At 29.6% G+C, this 21,874-nt stretch overlaps 1 protein-coding gene across 6 annotated transcripts in view; it reads left to right on the top strand.

The window, feature by feature from the left end:
• LOC118201403 (sperm-specific sodium:proton exchanger-like) overlaps nt 1-21,874 on the top strand; it is a 251,684-nt gene that overhangs the window by 129,134 nt on the left and 100,676 nt on the right. For 5 of the 6 annotated variants that reach the window (XR_015042259.1, XR_015042261.1, XM_085821147.1 and 2 more), the window contains exons 17-23: nt 3,269-3,463; nt 4,051-4,236; nt 6,649-6,813; nt 12,627-12,752; nt 14,310-14,408; nt 16,073-16,276; nt 21,110-21,238. Coding sequence is in view for 4 of the 6 variants with exons in the window: in XM_085821147.1 (XP_085677273.1) it covers nt 3,269-3,463; nt 4,051-4,236; nt 6,649-6,813; nt 12,627-12,752; nt 14,310-14,408; nt 16,073-16,276; nt 21,110-21,238 (1,104 nt within the window). In the remaining 2 variants the exon portion in view is untranslated. The remainder of the gene's footprint in view (nt 1-3,268; nt 3,464-4,050; nt 4,237-6,648; nt 6,814-12,626; nt 12,753-14,309; nt 14,409-16,072; nt 16,277-21,109; nt 21,239-21,874) is intronic. The other variant, XM_085821163.1, reaches the window with a different exon arrangement.

Genomic DNA, 21,874 nt, shown 5'->3' with positions numbered 1-21,874 from the left:
TTTGCACTAATTTTTCTTGAACACAAGATGATCGCACAATTTATGTCGCTTAAGATGAGCTGTATTCAGGAGACTGTCGTTCCTTTTTATCTGGACTGATGTCCGTAAAACTTCTTCGTGGATGCTATCTCAGTGCTTCAAAGAGCTGTAAATCACTTTTTTGGATTTTCTCATCTGAATCACTGCCACCATTTTAATAAAGCTGTAACGTCAGAACACTCATGTCGGGTGCCAGAAAAGACAGGTTGTCTTTTAAAATATTGATTTTGAAAACTTAATAAGAAATTCTTAATTAAATATTAAAGTAATTGAATCATTACAGCCATTATTCATATAAAAGCCGCTGAAGGGGTGACGACGCTAAAATGTGTCTGCTTTCTCTCGTTTACAGCATCAAAAAAGCTTTTTATACAAAGCTCTCTCCTCGTTTTTGTTACAACCTGGAAAAAAAACTTAATTAGTCCCTTATGTCTGGAAACCACACCAGGGGAGGTTTCCACTGCACTTTTCTTCCAAATGTCTGCTATGCATTCTGTCTCTGACAAACAGATATCTCTCATTAAGCACCTGGAAGTCCGAGGGGGCATATGTCTGAATGTCACAGTACTCTTCTGTTATTGGGACTGGTTTCAGATATGTATATATACATGCATGTATGGGTTCATCCGTGCATGTATATATATATATATATATATATATATATATATATATATATATGAATATATGTATGGATGTATGTGTTTACATAGTATAATGCACATGCACACATACTATTCTGAATCTGGTCCCGATAACAGACCACTTAATGTGAGGAAAATGGAGTTTTATTATTTTTATCTGAAATGGGAATTTATTTATTATTTATAATAGGATTAATTAAATTAAGATCTTTGATTTTAAAAAATACTCGTTTTATTATTGATTTTCCTTATTCATCCCCCTCGTGGTGTTAGACACTTGGTACTTACGTTCATTATTTTATGTTATTTAGCAGCTGAATTTTATTGAATTTTTAGATGTAAAGTTAAATTAACAACTGATAATTTTATTGCATCACATAATTTTAAAAATTTGCTTAAAAGTTTTTAGCTACAATTTTTGTTTATTTATTTATGTTTTATTAATATTGTTCTATGAGTACATAATAATTTTTTTTTTCTTCTTTTTCCTCCTGCATTTTATTGTACCTTGAACTGATGCAGAGTAAAAGTTTCTTGGAAACAAAACCTATGTTTAAAGGAAAATGCAAAATGTTTTAGTCAGATTTTTGTAGACATATATTTTGTTCAGTTTATAAAAATTTATGATTTTTTTAATGGTTAATATGCTTTGATCATGTTGTTCATTCTTTTCCAGTGTCTATAAAGTATTTAGAAAATCCTTTTGTCTTTATCTGAAGCATTTTTTAGATTTTTTGTAGATTCCAGCTTCTTTGAATGGTGAACGATTTCAGAAATGCTTTTTCAGTATCCCTATGCTCCACCTTTCTCAGCTTTTTCCTTGTATCTGAATTGTTTTGTCAATCAGATATTATTGAATTTTGATTTTTTGAACATGATTCCAGCTATAGATTTGAATAACTGTATTTGTGGCCGATATCGATTTCAGTGCGTTTATTTTTTACTTTTTGAATAATGGTTGCCCTATCTCCAATACAGATGAATTTTTGACCCAGCTATAGTATGCAGAGAGTTTGATCAAAGAGTATGTGAGAGTTTTTCTGTTCTCAAAAATAGGAAAAAAGAAGGGAATTTCATCACTTGTGTGTCTAAAGACTGCAAAAGCCTTGGAGAACACTTACACTCAAACAAAACAAGGCAATAAAGATAAAAATTTTTCATTCCCTAAAAGAAGAACTAAATGCAAAATTGCAAGTGCAGAAGGTATTAAACTTCCTTTTTAACCCGAATAATGAAAATTTCACAATTGCATCATAGCATCAGCACTGAATTGGGCTCTGTCTGATCGCTCAAACGAAAAATTTGAAAGTTATTAGAGAACTAATTCATGTTTTTTGGTTCAGTGGTCATGTTCAGCATATTGTGTCTAAAGATATGCTTTTTGTATCCTCGTTTTCCTAGAACTGGATGTCCACTTGTCTTGCACAGCCTTTATTTAGAACACACAGAAAAGTGGAAAGGAAGATAAAGGAAAAATAGCTTAAATGGGTTTTTCATTTACAGATGAAACAGATGTGTTTATATCAATTAGTAATTTTTCCACTAAAACTTGTAGAAATTCGGGGGGGATGTGAAAGATACAAGGGGAAAAAGTATCAATTGAAGATGTCCATACAATATGTTATATAATATGTTATATCCGATTTTCATACTCTTGGAGCTTTGCTGTATCTATATAAAATAACATTCAGTGTATAGGAAACTAGACTGAACCAAAAAGTTCATTTAATATAAGCCGGTCTTGTTACAGTAGAATTTGACCATATTAAAAATTGTAGATAATTGATCCTCTTTGCCCATATGCTGTTTACTGTCGTATGACAGAATTTTATTTGTTGTTTACCATATTTTATATCATCAATGTTTATACTGTTGAAAATGTTTTTATTTTCATTAAAAAAATACAGATATACTTTTCCCAATAAACACAAAGAAAATTATTTTATTTTTTCCATAGAGATACAACTTATTTTAAATCTAAGCACATTATATTTTTTTCATTTTTATCATACTCAAATTAAAGATATGTTTTTTTCATGCAGATAAAATGTGTATCCTATTGCTCTTTAACCAGAATCAGATTGAGACGTTACTGTATTATTGAAGTAAAATAATAAAAAATTAATTTAACATTGTAATTAATGCATATTAATTTTTGCACTTGTTTGCATAATTTTCTAATATTAGGGGAGCAAATTAATAAAAATATGTGAATAAATTGATAAGCTGGATTTTCTTTGACCATGAAAGAAAGATGTGGAATGTAGATAATGGTGTTTCAGATATGTAGAAGTCAGATATCTAGATATCTAGAAATGGGGATCTGTAGGTAAAAAGTTGTTATAATTAAGGTAAAATAGCACTCTGGAAAAATATTAATTTAGAAGTCAAACAACAAAAATCATCATTATATTATTTTTAGTCTTGTGAAAATTTGGAAATAGAATGCTGATTTTTGTTGTTTGATTTCTAAATTAAAAAGGTGCTGTTGATGTGTATGCAGTTATTTGCTGTTTAAACTTATTCATTATTTTTATTTTCAAATCTTTTTTATTTATTTTTGTGCTTACCTTGTGTCATTTTATTAGATTGCTACATTAGGCTGGTATCAGTATCTCACAGGTGTGTGGAACAAATTTGAATTTGCAATCATTTTGATTTGCATTGTAGAAGGATTAATAGACTTCATTTTGATGTATTTCTTCATAAAGTATCATGGCTGGATTACACATATGAGAATTATTATTCTATTGAGATTATTGAGGATTTTTCAAATATTAGAAGTAAGTTTGTTTTTAAACTTTAAACAGTTTTTTAATTTTATTATTTAATTTAAATTCTTTATTTCTAATCTAATTATTACAATATAGTATTAAATAAGTTTTAGTATTAACTGTTGAGAATTATTTTAATTTTAAAACAAATTTACGTAATGTCATTTACAATTTAAAAAAGAACAGAAATTTAGAATTAGTGAGATTCAAATTTACTTTGGTTTTTTAAAACAATGATGCATTCTGAGAAAGACTAACACTAGTATTTTCCCCCAAAGCCAAATATGCTATTTGCGAGCTTAAAATATTTTGATTAAGCATGTGTTTTAAAAGAAAACAATGTTTTCCCTTTAAATTTCATATTGTTTAATGAAAGCTTTATTTTTCAAAAAAGGGTTGCCTTCATTAAGAAAATACAGTCAGTCCTAGGTTTGCATAAAAGGAAAATAATTAATGAGTCAAATATAGAATAGAATTTGTCAGTTTAACGAGATTTATATTATGTCTTTATGGAAGGGTTATTATGCTATTTTGAATTAAATTAGTAAAGATTACACAATTCTGTATAAATTTTCTTTTCTGTATTTTTCATTTAGCGGTTTTGTGCCTCACTTATAGCATTTTCAAGAAATTATACATCATCTGAATTGTATTATGTTTATGATCTTGGTAGAGCTTTTCTATTCGCAAATGAAGGAGTTCTAAAGCATATGCCTGTCATTGTAGATTTCAAACCAAGTGCGAATATTCCTAATCAAGTTTGTAAAGCAAATATTTCAGATGTAAGTAAAAGTTTTCGTCTTTATTTTATGATTATTGTTAATCTTTTCTTTGGTTTACATGAAGTTAATAAAGTGTGAATGGTAAAGCTGGAAACTAAAAATTTAGTTAATTTTAGGATTTTGCACTTTTCTGTTTAAGATAGCTTACTTCGATTTGCTCCTTTTCCCCATATTAAAAAATTCCCCAAATACTAACTAAATAATAATTTTGTAAGTTATTTGCACTGGAAATTTTCTACCATTGATAGATTTGTAGCATTGAAGTACAATCCAAATGTGACTAAATATGCTCATTATAACTTAAATGTTTATTTTCTTATTTTTCGTAAAAATGAAATATTGAGTTATACATTTATGTTGAAAATTTACACAATACAGACGTCAGATAAGAGTATGCTTAAAATGTCTGTTACGTTTCTCGCTCAGTTATGTGTAAATAATATAAGTTATGCATAATATATCAGTTATATGTAAGATTTAAAATGGGAAGTAAAGATTTAATTTTATTGAGTCAAAATGTTTGCAATTTGGAATAGTTTCATTTGCAGCAACAGTTCTAGGTAGCTTTATTATTATGTTAAAAATATTGTACATAAATTTGGTAGCAGTACTAAAAACAGATATAAAAACCAAATGCTCCATATAAAAAGAACAATAAAAATAACCATGTTGTGTATAAATTTTACATAGACTCAAAAAAATCACAACTTGATAACTAAAATCTGTTTCAGTTATTAATACTGAAATACTTATGAAGTTAATAGAAGTCTCAGGCGTTTTTGAAAAATTACTAGACCAAAAATAAAATCATTGTCTTTTTTTTTCTTTCCTTTAAAAATAGAAAAGAATATATGATATAATACTTGGAAATTTTAAAGTTAAAAAAACTTAAAAATAATTATTGACAATAAATAAATGCTGTTAATAATACAATGATTTATAAGAACTCAGCAAGTACTCAGTAAGCACTTGTCTTTTAATAAGTGTAGAGTGAGGTTCTTCTGTGGGTATTAAATTCTTTAGATGTGATTGCAAAAACTGATGCCTTTTTTCAAAATATAGCTCTGTCTTCTGATGCATTAGATTATTTTATTAAATATTATTGGGTTGGCAACTGAGTAATTGCGGATTTCTTTTAGAAAATCAAAGACAATTTTTTCATGGAACTAAATAACTTTATTCTGTAATGTATTGCCCATTTTGATCAATGACCTTTTGCCATCTTTCAGGCAGCATCATAATCCCACGTTCATAAAACTTCTGGTTTTTATTATCAAAAAACTGAATCATGTATGATTTGTCATCATCATCATTATTGAAATTTTTACCATTCAAGGAGTAAAGATCGAAACAAAAAGTAATCAGATGGTGCAAGGTCAGGACTATATGGTGGATGTGGCGAAACATCCCAACCAAGCTCCAATAATTTTTGCCGAGTGACCAAAGATGCGTGTGGCCTTGCATTGTCATGATGGAATACAACACCTTTTCGATTTGTCAATTCGGGCCGCTTTTCTTCAACTGCATTGTTTAATTTTGTTAGATGTTCAATGTAGACATCAGAATTGATTGGTTGGGTGGTAAGAGTTCAAAGTAGACAATTCCTTTGTAATCCCACCAAACTGATAACAAAACCTTCTTTTGATGAATATCAGCTTTTGATGTTGTTTGAGTTGGTTCACCAGGCCAGCTCCACGATCTTTTCCGCTTGATATTGTTGTAAACAACCCATTTTTCATTGCCAGTTATTAGTCGTTTTAAAAATTGATCATTTTTATTACGTTTCTTTAGCAAACCACAGCTGTTAATGCGTTGCGTTAAATGCGTTTCTTTCAGTTCGTGAGGAACCCATGTATCAAGTTTTTGAACATAGCCAAGTTGTTTTAAGTGATTTTCAATGCATATATGTGATACATGAAGCTGCTCTGCAATTTCACGTGTTGTACTGTGACGATCCGAATCGATTATTGCTTTGATTAGGTCGTCATCAACTTCAACTGGACGACCAGAGCGTTTTTCGTCTTTGAGTGAAAAATCACCAGAACGGAATTTGGCAAACCAATTTTGACACTGCCGTTCTTTTAAGGCTTCGTCATCATAAACAGCACATAACTTTTTATGAGCTTGCGATGCGTTTTTCCCTTTGCGGAAATAAAAAAGCAAAATATGACGAAAATGTTCCTTTTGATTTTCCATTTTTCAACGAACGCCAAACGAAAACTACGCAACCGATCAAAAAACTTTTTTTACTGATTGGCAGCTGAATTGCCAACTATCAAATAACAAAATGTGTTTTACATTTGTACTACGTCTGCAACCCTAAAAATTCAGTTAAAGCCATCTATGAGTGAAATTCGCAATTACTTAGTTGCCAACCCAATAGTTATCACTTTATACCTTTCTATTACTTAGATGATTATTGTTTTGGAGAACTTTGAAATGCAGTATCCAGGAGTTGCTTTTGCATTGAAATCAAATCGTGCTGCCAGAAAAATTCTAAATAGGGTTGAATCAGTCCTTGAATATTTTAAAGAAAAGTCGCTAATTTTAAAAGAGGATGTTATCGAAGTGAAGAAGGTAATTTTTATCTCATATTTATTTATGTAATAAATATGGATGTAAAGGATGATAAATACTAATTTGATTTTTTGATACACATAATTTGATTAATAAAACTTTTATATTTATCTTTGTGTAAAATAAATGGCTATAATGAAATAATATCAAATTCAGCATAGTCCTGTATTTTATCAGACAAGTTCTCTTCTTTCGTTTTATGTATTATCCTGAACTATGTACTAGCATAAATATTATGAATGTAACATGATTGAAAAGTAGTAGTTCATCAGTGAAATGATTATATTAATTGAATAAAACATAAAAGTAGATGGATAAATTTTAGTATATATAGTCTGTTACTTTGAAACAGGCACTTAAGGTTCATTTTCCTTTGTCTTGCTTCATTTACTATGGTAATGACAACTGTGGTAGGTGACTAAATTTCTCATTTTTCCCCCATCACTTCATTTATGTTTAGCCTGTTTTACTTTCAAAAAAGTACTTGTATGAGGACTAATTTTAGCTGAAGTCTCAAATGAGGTGGAGAAAATAAGGGCTGCATAGTGATGATGATACGCATTGTGATCACAAATAGAGGACACTCAGAAAGACCCTGAAATGCCTGTTTTAAAGTAGACTATGAACAAATAGCTTACTACTGAATGAAATTCCTTTGTGAAAGACTTTTTAAAGCCATTTGGAGGCCCATGGTAGTAAAATTTTTGGGTCTCCATAATAAGTATTTATGTTCCAATGTGTTTGAAACCCAATTAAGTGCTGAAGTATAATAAATAATTAAATGCACATAATTACTTAAGATTTTAATAAAATTATAATTTAATATTTTATTTCTAAAAAATGGTATGTTATTTCCTATGCATATAAAAGCCAAAATTCATAAAAATTAAAATTATGTAAAAAAAAATAAATGTAATGGGAAAAAGAAATGTAAAACATGAAACTGCTAAAACATTTTAGGCAGTAATTAACTGATTATTAAATTTGATGGACTTTATAATTTTCTTCCTTGATTTCTTTCTAATAATTTCATCAAATATTTTTTAAGTATTTATGTTATTTAACATTCCTTTTTCCATATGCAATAGAGCCATATAGTTCAATCTTTCTCTTGACACTGTACTTCTTAAATAGTTTTTTTAAAACAGAGAAAGATCTTTCTCCAGATGCAAACTGGAATAGTCAAAAAAATTTTTTTATTAATATCTACATTAACAAAACTTGATATTTCTCTGGCAGCATGATATACTTATGTGGCAGAACTAAAGTTGTCTTAATCTTCTTTTAAAAATACTGATCTCAAAAGACCTTTTTAACAATCTCATGGTTATATGTTGAAAAAGGAATTTGTTAAGTTTTATTAACAAATTCCTCATATATAGTACAAGGTGTGTATTATACTCATGTATAATACAAGGTGTGGCTATTAATTTTCAGAACTGCTCTAATAATACCAGAACATATGATGAGAAAAACTTAACCTTTTAATATGTTTTGAAGTAATCTCCATCGGCCGTAACACACTTTTGTGCTCGACTGTATAAGATGTGGAAACAACTTGTAAAGTCCTCTTTCAGAAGGCTTTTCAATGTCGTCGTTATGTTCTTCTTGATGTCTTCAACATCCACAAAGCATGTTCCTTTGATCACAGTTTTGAGTTTGGGAAACAAAAAGAAGTCTGCTGGTATCAAGTCAAGAGAGTTTGACCGAACCTTCCCAAACTCAAAACTGCGATCAAAGGAACATGCTTTGTGGATGTTGAAGACATCAAGAACGTGATGTCAACATTGAAGAGCCTTCCGAAAGAGGACTTTAAAAGTTGTTTCCACAACTTATACAACCGAACACAGAAGTGCATTATGGCAGATGGGGATTACTTCGAAACATATTAAAAGGTTACATTTTTGACATCATCTGTTTACTGGTGTTATTAGAGCAGTCCTGGAAATTAATAGCCACACCTTGTATAATATATAATATACTTAAAAGCCAGTGCTCTGTGCATTTATAATGTTGAACTCCTCTAATACTAGTAAAGTTAGACACAGTGATCAATGAGAAAATCTTGCACTCACGGGATACAACACGCACACTCGCAAATGACTGTGAACCTACTTCTTTGGTATACCCCCAACTAATTCTTTCCATACCCTACTTTAGAGACCACTGATATAAATAATGGCCAGTTACAGAATTTAATCATTAGCATTACATTTTATTTTTCATGCAAGTAATACTAAACATCCTAAAAAAATAAATAAGTAAAAATAAAAGAAAACTGAAAGCTTCCAGATTTTATATTATGCCCAAAGGGGCTTTTTTTCCACATTCGGGTGGACGACTATACTATTCAAAATCTGATAGCTATAGATATCATTGTTTTTTCACAGTGCAAGAAACATACATACATTGATGAAGATTCTTCATTATTTAATTTCTTTTAATATAATGCAGGGTGATAATATTTTTTGGCAACAGTTTGAAAAGTGATACAGCAATTTATAGCAATTTGACGTAAAATTCCATTCCGAAATTAATAGCCCTTCTAGGCTAACGCCCCTTGGGCTGAAAAAAAAATTGTAGCTAAGATACATAAGTTATCCCATTCAAAGCATCATTTATTAACTATACTAATGGTCTAAACATTAATAAATTTGTTGTAAAATATTATTAAGGAACAAATATTATTTTTAAATGTGTATCTTTGGCAAGGATTTTGCTGTGGATAGGATAACTTAAATTTAGTATTTGATGTAACTAGGCAACAGTTTCTTTATTATTATTTCAGGTTGGATTTCATCCAAAGTGAAACTATTATTGCCAGAAACAATTGAGTATTATTGATCAAAGCTAAATTGAAAAAATGTTCGAATTTGACAAATGAGAAATATTTATTTTCTCCTAAAATATTGTAACTTCTAAATTGTGATTAATCTTCATAATATGGTTATTTTTATACCTTGTTTATGACAAAAGATCAAATTTTATTACAAACGTTTATATTATCAATTTAAAAAGAGTGGAACAATAATAACAATTTCATCAAAATTAATATTAGCAAAGCTAATATGATGAACACTGAACCAACATTGAAGCAGAGGATCCTAATACTAAAGAGAGCACTATATGAAATGTTACACCCAAAATGGCAGCAGTATGTTTTATGAAAGTCATTTATTGTTTAATGGCTTGTTGAAAGTGGTTATAAATGATCTTCAGTGGTTTTGTGAAACAAAACATGTAGAAACTATTCGTAATGGACACTTCCATAACAGCATCTGAAATCGAATAGCATTTCTTGAAAAATGAACAAATTAAGCACATCAATGACAGTCACTCTCTCTAAGATGATCATCTCTCTGAGATTGCAGAATTGCTTGGAACTACAGGTGTAGTCATTTTGAGAAAGTTTAAAAATATAGTTAAGAACAGAAAAAGATTAGGTAGATAGGGGAAATGCAACAAAATTTGAAATTTCACTGTCTTTTCAATTTGTTACTTTTAAGTAAAATGGATTGATGAACATGCTATTTTATTGAGCTAATTGTAATGAACAATTTTGATTGATTATTGTTCCTTAATTAGAAAAATTTTGTATTTCCAGATGATACTGTAGATGCAGAGCCCCTTTGGAGCTCAGCCCTGCCATAGTTACATTACACGTAAGAGAAAATGTGTACAACCAATCCATCCAAACATCTGGAACACAGGGTGTCTGCCAAAAACATTGCGGTAAAAACATCGTAGACAAAAATGTCCTAGAGAAAACAACACAAGGCAAAAATATCATGGTACAAAACATCATGGGAGAAAAGAAAACATTACAGCTCAAAATATTGCTGTCAAAAATAAAGTGGTTCAATGATTTCGCAGTTTGAAAACATCGCCGTCGAAAATATCATGGTAAAAAATAAAGCGCCTACAAATCATTGCATGATGATAACATCTCAGGCATGCTTTTCTCAGGCTTTACGAGTTGTAAATGCATATTCACATAATGATTTGTCAGCGCAAAAAGCAAAGACAAACATTTAAAATTTTTAGATTTTGTAATTTTGAATCAACTAATAAATTTTTGCCGAAAAAGGAAGAAAGAAACTTAAGCTTTTAAAAACTGAAAATGAGTAGAAAATTAATGCAACTTACAGCATTTAATAGAATTTTAAACTTACGTAATTAACTAATAAAGGTCAGAAGTAAAGTCAATTAATCTTTTCATATAAAGTTTTATTGTGCCAGAAGTTGCATTAATTCTCTATTCATTTTCAGTTTTTTAATTCTGAAGTTCTTTTTCAGCAAAAATTTATTAGTTTAATTCAAAATTAGGAAATATAAAAATAAAAATGTTTCTTTTTCTTTCTTGTGCTCACAGATCATTATGCGAATATGCATTTACCACTTCTAAAGCCTGAAAAATTCATGTCATGGATGATTTGTAAATGCTTTATTTTTTATCACGATATTTTCGATGGCGATGTTTTTAAACTGCGAAATAATTTAACCACTTTATTTTCGATGATGATATTTTGTACCATGATGTTTTAAAACTGCGATGTTTTAAAACTGCGATGTTTTTGCCTAGCGTTGTTTTCTCCGCAACATTTTCAACTGCGATGTTTTTGCCTGTAGCCAGAATACAGAGTTCAGAGTGAAATGTGATTACTTTTTAGTACAGCTATTATAAAATAAGGCAACTTTGACATTGCCTAGAAGCAGCAAGTCAGAAGGGCACAAAAATAGAAAAATTATGGAATACATCAGTAATTTTGAAATATTTTTTGTTTGCAGCCCCTTTTGTATGTTAGAATTTCTCCATGACATCTAAGGTCAGAATATAGACCTACTTAAAACTTACAGTACTAATTTGATACAGTTAAGTTAGTCAAATTAAAAAATAAATAAAATGTATGTTTCAAAATCAGAAACAATTTGCTTAAAATTTACTAAATAATTGCATTTTGAACATTCATATCCTTCAGTAAATGAATCAAAATTAGTGGGAACTTTCTTAATCCCCTATCTTTTGATCTTGAAATCAACTGGGCATGACCACCTCATTTCCTATTCCGTACTGAGTTTTCTCATGATTTTTTTTTTTTTTTTTTTTTTTAAAATCACATAAATCACAGTTCTGCTTTTTTATCAACCCAACTTTTCAGTAGCAAGACATCACATAATGTGTACTTATCTTTTAGTAATATCCAAGTCATTTAGTTCCATATTTTTGAATTTGGTCTTCCTTGTATTATTACAGGACAACTTAGTAAGATTTCTTCCTCCAGAAGTAAATTCAGATTGACATCTGGAGTTAAATTTCAAACCAGTTGATAATATGATAAGTACTTTTCAAAAATAACGATTTGTGTCGTGCCTGTCAGATGTTCTTCCTATTGCAGATCTAATTTAATAAACCATGTTGACTAAGTATCATTTTTGTAAAAGTATTGGAACATTTCATGGGATCACTACAAACCACTTAAGTGCTGCAAACCACTAAATGCTGCAATGCACAGTTTGGGAACATTGAGATGTATTACATCCTATATGAAGTGAAACTCCTCTAAAATAATCATCCACTTCTGAACAGTATACCATATCAATTTATTTGTATGCTTTAATTTAAAAAAACTTATTTTCTGTTAGAAGCTAAATTCAGTTCTGTTTCATGGTTTAATTATTTTAGAAGTTCATATAAAGTCAAACTAAAATTGAAATACTAAATTATGCTTGATATTTGATTTTTGAAATCGCATTGTATATGTGTAATATAAAGAAATTTATGTTTTGATAATCACATAATTCTATGCTTACAGGTGTTATTTAGTATGACTAAAAATGTGGTTTATGCACCCAGAGTTCGACCAATCATTCGTGATGTTCCAAAAGTTTTAGCAACTGTAGACTGGATTACCAATTTCGAACTATTGGAAGAGATTGAAGTCAGTATATAGTATAACAGTGAAATATAGTGTATTTATATAACCTCTTCAGTTGTATTCTCTTTATAATTATGGAACTAATAATATTAAAGATGGGAAATCTTCATTCTTAAAAGATGCAAAATTCTTTAGATTAAGATTTTTTCTTGTAGCTTGTAGACTTTTGCCATACAGAAATGTTCAAAATCTCTTTTGAATGGAAGCATACAAGTTCTGTGTTAGTGGTAACTAGGCATTTTAGACCATCATTCTATCAGAAACTGCTCCACTTTTTTCAGAGATGATTTTATCATTTTTTTCCAGTGGGGGGGGGAGATCTTATTCTATTTTTCAGCAGAAATTACAATAATTCATTGAAATGTAAGCCTGGTAATTGTACAGGGAAAATATGTAATTTTATGTTCTTTTAACTGCAACTGAACAATTTAACATTGATAAATGGAAACATTGTTGTCTTGAAAGTTGCAGTTACCTGAAGAAACAAAGTCTGCTCCTTTGAACAGACATGGTCACTTAACATTGCTATGAAGTTAATGTATTGCAAAAATGATATAACTGCTCAATAGCATAACTGAACCACCACCTTTTTTTTACTTCCTTATACAAAATAAAGGAAGTATTATAATCGTGAAAAATTCTGCGTATCATATTTCAACGAATATGGGGGAATAGATGAGTTTAGGGGGGAGAGTACCAAATTTAGAATGTTAATTTTGAGCTTTCCATTTATGTTTTAAAGCAGCCATCGTATTTTGTTATTACCGGCTCAGATAACTCGGTTTTTTTTTCTTTTATGCCTTTAGTTAATCTGCATGCTATAGTTGTAGAATTATCAACAATTTAAAAGTTGTTTAAGTGTGGATAAGCCTATTTTTTTTTTTTTTTTTTTACCATAGCAGCCATATTTGTTTACATTTGAAACTTAGCAGAATAGTGAATTAGGTCTTTCTGCACTTGCAGTGTCTTTTTGCAAAAAGGAAACTTTTAGTTTTGCGCACTGAAAAATCTGCCTTCCTGCCTGCTGGCCAAATCGTTTGTTTTTGCATAGAAACTGTAATTTTTAAATTGTTTTAACTGCATTTGGTGTTTTATGTTTTTCTGTATCTTTCAATTTTTAATGAAGGTATTTTGAATTTTTATGTATTTTTGCTTTGCTGCGAAGTGAAAACTGAATTAATGGAATGAGAAATATACCTATAATGAAATTCGAGAAAATAAGTTTAAACAAAACTGTAACAGGAAAGCAAAACTGTAAGATAACAGTGTTAAAAAAATAAAAATGGCTGAGAAAACTTTTATTACAACTTTTATCCTTCAATTCATTTATGCATTTTTATATGGTTTATATTGAAATAATAGTTGATTATTATGTTTTAAAATGTAATGATTGAATGAAATATAATGAATAATGTCAGAATTTTATGAAGAAATATTCGGGCTACAATGTGGACTAAAATAATTTTATTAATTTTTGTATCATTGTAATTGTAGTATGAAAAGGTTCGGCTTGTTTATATTAAGTTTTGCTTGTTAAATAGCTGTCTCCTTGTCTTCTAGAATGACCATGTAGTACACATTTATAAAGCTGGGCAAGTTTTGCAAGAAACTGGTGTACCACATAAATTTTTGCTTTTTGTAGTAACTGGTATTGTCAAGGTAACTTATAATTTTAAATATTTCTTATTTGTATAATGGATTAATTTAAAATTAAATTCTACACTTCTTGCTTACTTGAAGATAAAAAACTGCATTTATTTTTTAACTTTAAATTTTATTTGTTTCGAATCAGCAAAGAATGCTTAAAAAAGAATTAGATATTGAAGGGATTTATAATTAAATAGATTCATAAATTATTATTATCATTATTATTATTGAAAATTTTGAGATCTTATTTGCCATTTTTTGTAATATTCTCATTAATTTCATTTGATTGTTCATCTTATTACATGAAATAGGTGAATGTTTTGAATGTGCACGCATGTTCAGATTTTAAAATTTATGTATAGAAGATATTTTTGTGCATTTAGAAAAAACTATGCATAAATAAAAATAAGTAAGGCAAGCTTTTGGTTTTACAATAGCTAACTTTATATTCCAATAACTTGTTTTAAAACAAAACACAAAAGCATTCATACATCCATCTTATTTACCAACATTCAGATCGAGTATATATTAAGAAGGCTTGAATATTTGGCTCTGCTGTCAGTCATACAAGTATAAAGTTATGCTCATCTTCCAGAAAAAGACAGAGAGAAACACCTTTTATTTATTTTAATTATTTTTTATTTATTTACTTTAATTTTTTTGCAAATTTAAGAATAATGCCTTTTTAAATTTTATGCTTAACATACATTGTTTGAACCCTAGTGTTATAATAATTTATTGATTCTATAAGTATCATTTATTGATTATTGGGATGCTTATGTTAATGCTTTTCTCTGAATTATCTCAAAATACATGGGGTAAAAATTTTACTAAACAAGATGGCATTTCTATTCTTCTAGTATATTTTAAATACCAACTGTATAGATATCATACAAGCAAGACAGCATAACTGATTTATGTTATGCATACTGAAAGTGTAGAATTGCAGTTTCCTCGTACATTCTTCACTGTTCTGTAAATAAAAGTTTGCACTCCTTTACTATAAATAAGATTTATTTTTAATGTATAGGATATTTTTTCGTATACATTTATACAAAGTCATGCACTAAAAATTATCTTTCTGAATAATGTTATATCAGTGGCATAATTATGTATACAAAAATGTGAATTACATAAAGCTCTTATAACAAAAAATATTTTAAATGTGAGCAGTAGAATCTTCATTGAATTTAAGATATATATATATGTATAGCTTTAGGATATATACACAGTTTTTAATGCCAATTCATAATACTTAATTTGTAATATTGTGTAAAACCTTGCATTCATTAAATATAGTACTTAAATTGCCAACTTTTCAATGAAATCTCAAACACCAATCTGTAGATGTTATATAGTAGACAATGTGGGATCAATAATGACTGTAGCATTTGAAATAAATGGATTACTTATTTTAAAGAGGTATAAAAGAATATTTTTAATTTTATTCATCTGGCCTTTCTTTAATATAATTTGTTTACAATTAAAAAATTCCTTTGTTAGTTATGAGTGGTGGTCCATGTATTCCAAGGAATATCTTTCAAGTTTCAACTTTGAAGACAGCAAAATAAAATATACAGAGTATAGTACTGTGATGTATAATGTTTTAAATTACAAAAATTGTATTATATTCTTAGATTATAAGATCTATATTTATTTATTTTGTTGATTTTTAGGTAGTAGCTGATGAAGAGAAATTTGAATCATATCGATCAGACTTGTACAATAAACTCCCAAACAGTGATTCTTTGCTTTTCTTTGAAAAAGCAAAAGAGGATGAATTTGTAGATTTTCTGACAATCTCTCAAACTCTTGGACTGCTAGGATATTTGCAAAGAACATGCTCTGTCACTACTGCTATTTGTATAACAGATTGTGAGGTTTTTCATTTTTTCTTATTTTAAATTTTATAGATAAAAAGTCATAAATTCAATTAACTCTTGAATTATAGAGAGGTTAAGGTCACTAGCATACAGTTCGTTTACAAATCTGCATATTAAATTTGTTTGTCCAAATTATCTGATGCTCATCAGAAGCCTTACCAATAAAAAAATTTGTGTATAGTTTGCTTATTTTTTAATGCATTATGTGTAGTAAAATTACAGTAAAATTATTTACCTTTATGAACTAGTATAGTGATAATTTGATTGCTTTATTGTATTAAGGGTAAAGGAAATTTCATTACAACCTTAGCTTCTGTTGAAGGTACGTGTGGTTCATTTGTTTACTATTGGAACACAGCTTGTTCAAGACGAGCAAATGAATAAAACAGAACCAAAGTTCTTACCTTGATAAAGCATAATCCATGCTGCGGATGTAAAGAACATGATCATTATTGTTAACACACAAAAATAACATATTTATTAGGTATAAGAAGAAAAAATAACTGACAATGATACAAGCGTAGTCTACTGTCCGTGGCAAAATGTTTGAGAATGAGTCATACAAGGAGAGAAGGTTTCTCTTTCTTTCTGGATCGAGTCCAATTCCAGTTTGTGGGAGTAAGGAGGAACGTCTGAGGATACAGCTTAATCACTTTCAATTATCAATTGCTTCACAGCTTCATGAAGCATCATGGTCATTATAAAAATTTTACTTATAATGCATAAAATTTATTATAATGTAAAAATCATAATGCATATTATTTTACATAAAATTTTTAAATATTGCATATTTATTCATAATAGCCTTTACAAAACATTATTGCATCAAAATATTTTCAGTATATTTAAGCAATGTACTTTTTTTCTTCAAATGCTATGACTTTTCTCAGTTTTTGTGACACTCTTCCAGCATATTTAGAGGCATTTTGCATGGAATTTATTACTTTACTTAAGGTCTTCATAAATACAATTAAAAAAATGATAACTGTGAAGATACTGCATTACTGATTGTATTAATTTTAAGAGCTATTAAGCAAAGATAATAATTAATTTCATAACCATTTAACATGTATGCTGTCAATCATGCGCTGGAACGTGATGTGGTGAAAAGCTAATCACATGCTAGTATGTGCTGTGAGATGATGTCTCAGGTGCCACTCATGCACTGGCGGGGTAAAAGCAACGAACAGTGGCCATTATGTTTTGAGTATGTAATGCTGGCACTGACAAGGAGTGAAGGTTAGAAACAATAGTACTAAATGTATACGGTTTTGAAGTAAAATTTCATTTCGGTCAAAGATTATATACGAACAACCTTTTGAAATGCTGTTTGTAATGATATCATTGTAACTACTTGTTATAAATTCATTTATAATATATATATGTATGTTTGTAATATAGTTTCATACAAAAATAATGCATATTTTTACTTATTTTGATTCATTTTTAAATGCCATCTGCCAGTGCATAATGTGGCATTGAAGAAATAATTTTACTTGTAATGCTAATAATGCATTGGCACATAATCATAAAAATTCTCTGCTTAGCATTTCTATGTTCAGGCAATAACTATCAACATAAACTCGCATGACCAGCAGCAAAAATGTTAAAGCAAATGTAGCTTATGTTACCTTATGTTAATATTGTGCAGCAGGAGGGGGCTGAGAAACTATTATACAGCATGCACAGCATATTCTGCAGTTAATATTATGCAGATATGGCTTTTCTTTACATATGTCTCACTGCCAGTGGTTGCATTTGGAAGTGTTTATGTACTTCTTTCTTGGTAAATTTTAACTTTTTTGTAACATATTTATGATATCCATAAATGATAGTATATGATAAATTAGATTACTATCAACATAGAATTTATGTGTTTATTATATGTTTTAACCTTTTGTTTGTGTGTGTCTGCTATTTCTCCTCCTAACTGCAGTAAATCTCCAAAATACATAGGCTATTCAGAAAGTAAGGAACGTTTCCATCTGACGTCGCTAGGCGCACACCGATCACATATATTTTGGTGTCTGCGTGCTCAGCATCTCGGTCGGTGTCCAGCCATCACAACTGAAACATTTCCACGCTGCCCGTTTTTTCGATATTCAAATTGAAAATGTGTGCTACAATTGAAAATCCCGCCAGTTGTGAGGTGCAGTCTGTGATACGGTTTTTCTTGGCAAAAAACCTAAAACCTATGGAATTTTATCAACAAGTGTATGAAGTGTACGGAAACAACGTAATGAATGAAAGTTCCATCCAGAAATGGTGCATTCAGTTTAAAAATGGACGAACTAACATTTACGATGAAGAGAAGAGTGGACGCCCTAGCATTGTGACTGACGAACTGGTCACTAAAGTTGATGAAAAGATTCGTGAAAACTGCTGTTTCACAATAACGGAGCTTTCGCTTAATTTTCCACAAGTTTCACAGACTTTGTTGTTTGAAATTGTCACACGAAAGCTAGGCTACTGCAAATTTTGTGCAAAATGGGTGCCGAAATTGCTTACAGACCACCATAAAGGTCAGCGAATGGGAGCAGCTTTGACATTTCTGGAGGCCTATGACAGACATGGTGATTCATTACTGTATCGAATTGTAACTGGTGATGAGACGTGGGTGAGACACGTGAATTGCGAGACAAAATTACAGTCCATGCAGTGGGGGCACACAAGTTCCCCCAAAAGACCAAGAAAATGTTGCAAACCTTGTCACCAAAGAAGATTATGGCGACTATGTTTTGGATAGGTAAGGTGTGCTTCTGATTGATTTTCTCGAACGTGGTACCACAATAAACTCTGAGCGGTACTGTCAAACTTTGCGCAACCTTAGGAGAGCAGTTCAAAACAAGCGCCGAGTTTGTTTTGAACTTCTCTCCTAAGGTTTCTCTCCTAAGCGCATAAGTTTCTCTCTAGCGATCCAAAATTCTGTCTAAAAATGAAAAATGATATAAAACAGTCTTGAATGTGTTGAAATGCTTTCAAGAAATGCCACTATTTAGCACAGACTTATCATCTGAAGTAAAATTGCTTTTATTCTGTAAAACTAGACTAAGAAAACTGATGTAAGTAAATATTAAGTTCAGAAAGCAAAAATTTCTTTGCCTAAATGATAATGAGCATAAACATAAGTATGCATACATTAAACATACCTGTATAGATATATAGGTCAAAATATCACCACTGTTATTTGTCAACCAGGCTTCAATTCCCAGCTAGGGTATGCTGAATTTTTCAAGTATTCTTTGATTAGTATAGTAAATGTCTATATTCCGAGCTAACAGTGGTAGATGGTAATTTATGAATTATCATCTGCCACTTTAAGTCAATAATGATAAGCCAGCTAACCTTCACTCATTATTTTGAGATCTTGAGTGCATGTATTGAGACATTGCCTAATTTCGTGTAAGAATTTAGTAAATGCAAGAAATTAAAGGCAATTTCTTAAAATCAAAGGACTATTCACCAATCCATGAATATAAGAACTTTGATTCAACATCTACTAAATTTTAAAAAAGGAAAGAAAGAAAGAAATCCCAGTCCAGAATTTTCGTTTTTTCTACAGTATAATTTCATTGTATTTTTCAAAACAATAAAGATATTCCATTTGAAAGCATTGTCACAATTATCATTTTTTTATAATCTAAATAATATTCTTATACTTTTAAAAATTAATATTCTTATAATTTTAAATGATAATATTTAAATTATAATAAATCATAATTGTAGCAATGATTTCAAAAGATTTGTTAAATACGAAAGCTAGTATTCAAAATTATTTGTCTTACTCACAAATGACTGCTGCATTTGAAGTATACTTTACAGCAAGATCATTATATTTTGTTACATATCAGTTGTAACTACTATGTACATTTTCCATTATTGGTTACAGTGGTATCACCATCTATTGATAGCAGATGGAAGTGCTGCAGTTTCCATCAGCTAGCATTGAATCTTTTTTGGGGGAGATCTGTTAATGAAAAAGGTAGCAAATGAACTGAAAGTTGCTCCAAATCTAGCCACAAAATTTACTTTATATGAATAAGCGAGATTGCTATGTACAGTTTATACCTGTGTACAACACTGCTTTTGACATATGAGCCTTTTAATCATTTGATCATAATGAGTTCTACTGCTTAGAGTGAAAAGAGAGAGAGTAATCCTTCAAAGGTAGAATTTGTATTATATCTGGTTAACCAGCCTATAATGACTTGCTATATATGTTTTTCAAGATAAGTTAGTTACAGTGATGAGAGTTAAACTAGCTCTTATCATATTCCTGACCTTTTTTTTCTCCTTCTAGTTGAGTACTGTGTTCATAGCTAAGAGCTTCAGGAATTGAACTAAAAGCATGCTCTTAGTCCAAGCACTAATGCATGTTCTGTCTTTTCTGTGAGCGAGCTAGAATGCTACATACTTTCTTGCTTGGGAAGTATCTATATTATTTTATGCCCCTTTAATTGCAACTCTTGAGTTTCTGAATAATGTAAATGTTGCAGACATTACTCTGGAATAAGTTTTATATAGCAAAATGTAAGTAGCATTAGTAAGTGTCAAAAACTGTTATAAAAACTCTGTTCACAAGTGAATAATGAAAGTTTACTTACTATTATTAATATTCTGTGTTATGTAGAATAAAGTATACATGTAGTTATAAGATGAAGTATAATTAAAATAAATTAAGTAATAAATTAAGCCGGAATTTAAGTCTTTAATCACATTTCTATAGAGCAGATAAATTTCTGAACCTATAACAATGAAATAAGTAACATACTTGGTCAGATATTGAGTCTGTTATTTATCTTATCATAATTTTTGCTTTTTTATCTGCAGTTGATACAAGTAAGCTACAATTTATTAGATGAAGCTGAGAAATGCTATGGAAATCTGATATATTCCATGTGGAGAAGTATAGCAATCAAAATAGCAGCACAGATATTAAAATTACAAATACGATATAAGGTGAATTGTATTTTACATCTCAAATATGTTGTATTATAAAATGTTATTACTAATTTCTAATGCGAATTATCATTGGTCAAGATGCTGCTAATACGAACGAAAAATTGACAATGATAATTTCTCTTTTTAAGCTATGTACAAGAAATGTCAAAAGGTAAAATGTCTCTTCATACTCATTTATATTGCATAAAAGATGATAAAAATATTTTTACTTTATGCAGTATAAAAAAAGAAAAAAACTTAACACACTAAAAATACTCTAATATACTAGATGTCCAGAAATCTGCAGAGCTTGGGACCAGAGGTTGTGTGGATTTTGCGGATTTCAGGACAGAAAAGATAAATCATGATATTCAGACTAAAAGTGCAAAATAAATAAGGCATATTAGATACATTTACTTAAATTATTATATACATTATTGCAATAACTTATTATATGCGTTAAGTTATTATTATATATATAAATTGATTATAGAATTTCGAGGTTTGCCGATTTCGCCTCATGCAAAGATTTCCGGTTTCCGATTCTGGTGTTAGAATCACTGTTGCTGTAAAATTTCAACAGCTTTTCTTTATTTTTCCGTATATCATACACAATAGTGTCACGATTCCATACGATGCTGCTATACACCGAGG

Source organism: Stegodyphus dumicola, chromosome 1, assembly GCF_044657685.1.
Source record: "Stegodyphus dumicola isolate Sdum_Otavi_A_Nest chromosome 1, ASM4465768v1".
Taxonomy (NCBI): Eukaryota; Metazoa; Arthropoda; class Arachnida; order Araneae; family Eresidae; genus Stegodyphus; species Stegodyphus dumicola.
Note: the sequence above shows the minus strand (reverse complement) of the source record. Positions and strands in the feature narration are given on the sequence as shown.